The sequence below is a fragment of the Apaloderma vittatum genome, unplaced genomic scaffold, assembly GCF_000703405.1.
Source record: "Apaloderma vittatum isolate BGI_N311 unplaced genomic scaffold, ASM70340v1 scaffold7149, whole genome shotgun sequence".
NCBI classification, from domain to species: Eukaryota; Metazoa; Chordata; class Aves; order Trogoniformes; family Trogonidae; genus Apaloderma; species Apaloderma vittatum.
Window position 1 is genome coordinate 5,120 of NW_009733466.1, and position 271 is coordinate 5,390.

At 63.5% G+C, this 271-nt stretch overlaps 1 protein-coding gene across 1 annotated transcript in view; it reads left to right on the plus strand.

Annotated features, from left to right (window-relative positions):
• Positions 1-271, plus strand: part of LOC104278802 (ras-associating and dilute domain-containing protein-like) — a gene marked incomplete at its 5' end in the record, with an annotated part of 9,216 nt that overhangs the window by 5,114 nt on the left and 3,831 nt on the right. Inside the window, 1 exon segment of the mRNA XM_009875896.1 lies at positions 132-264. Coding sequence (XP_009874198.1) covers positions 132-264 — 133 coding nt within the window.

Below are 271 nucleotides of genomic sequence, written 5' to 3' on the forward strand. Positions count from 1 at the left end.
TGGCGGCGTGGTGTTGGGCATGGGCAGGAGAGACCTGCTCGGCATTTGAGGGTCCCTTCTTCTGCAACCTGTCACCAGCTGCCCCTTCCCAGGGTGGTGGGTCCATGGGTGGGCAGTTTCTCTCCTTGGAGAAAGCAGCTCCTCACCTCTCCCTTCTGCCCCACTTTCTGTCTCGTCGCTCAGATGACCTGGTCGTCCCTGCGAGCCGAGTTACCAGCTCTGAGCCCCGCGAAGCTCCACCGGGTGGTGAGCCAGGGCCAGGCAGTGCTGG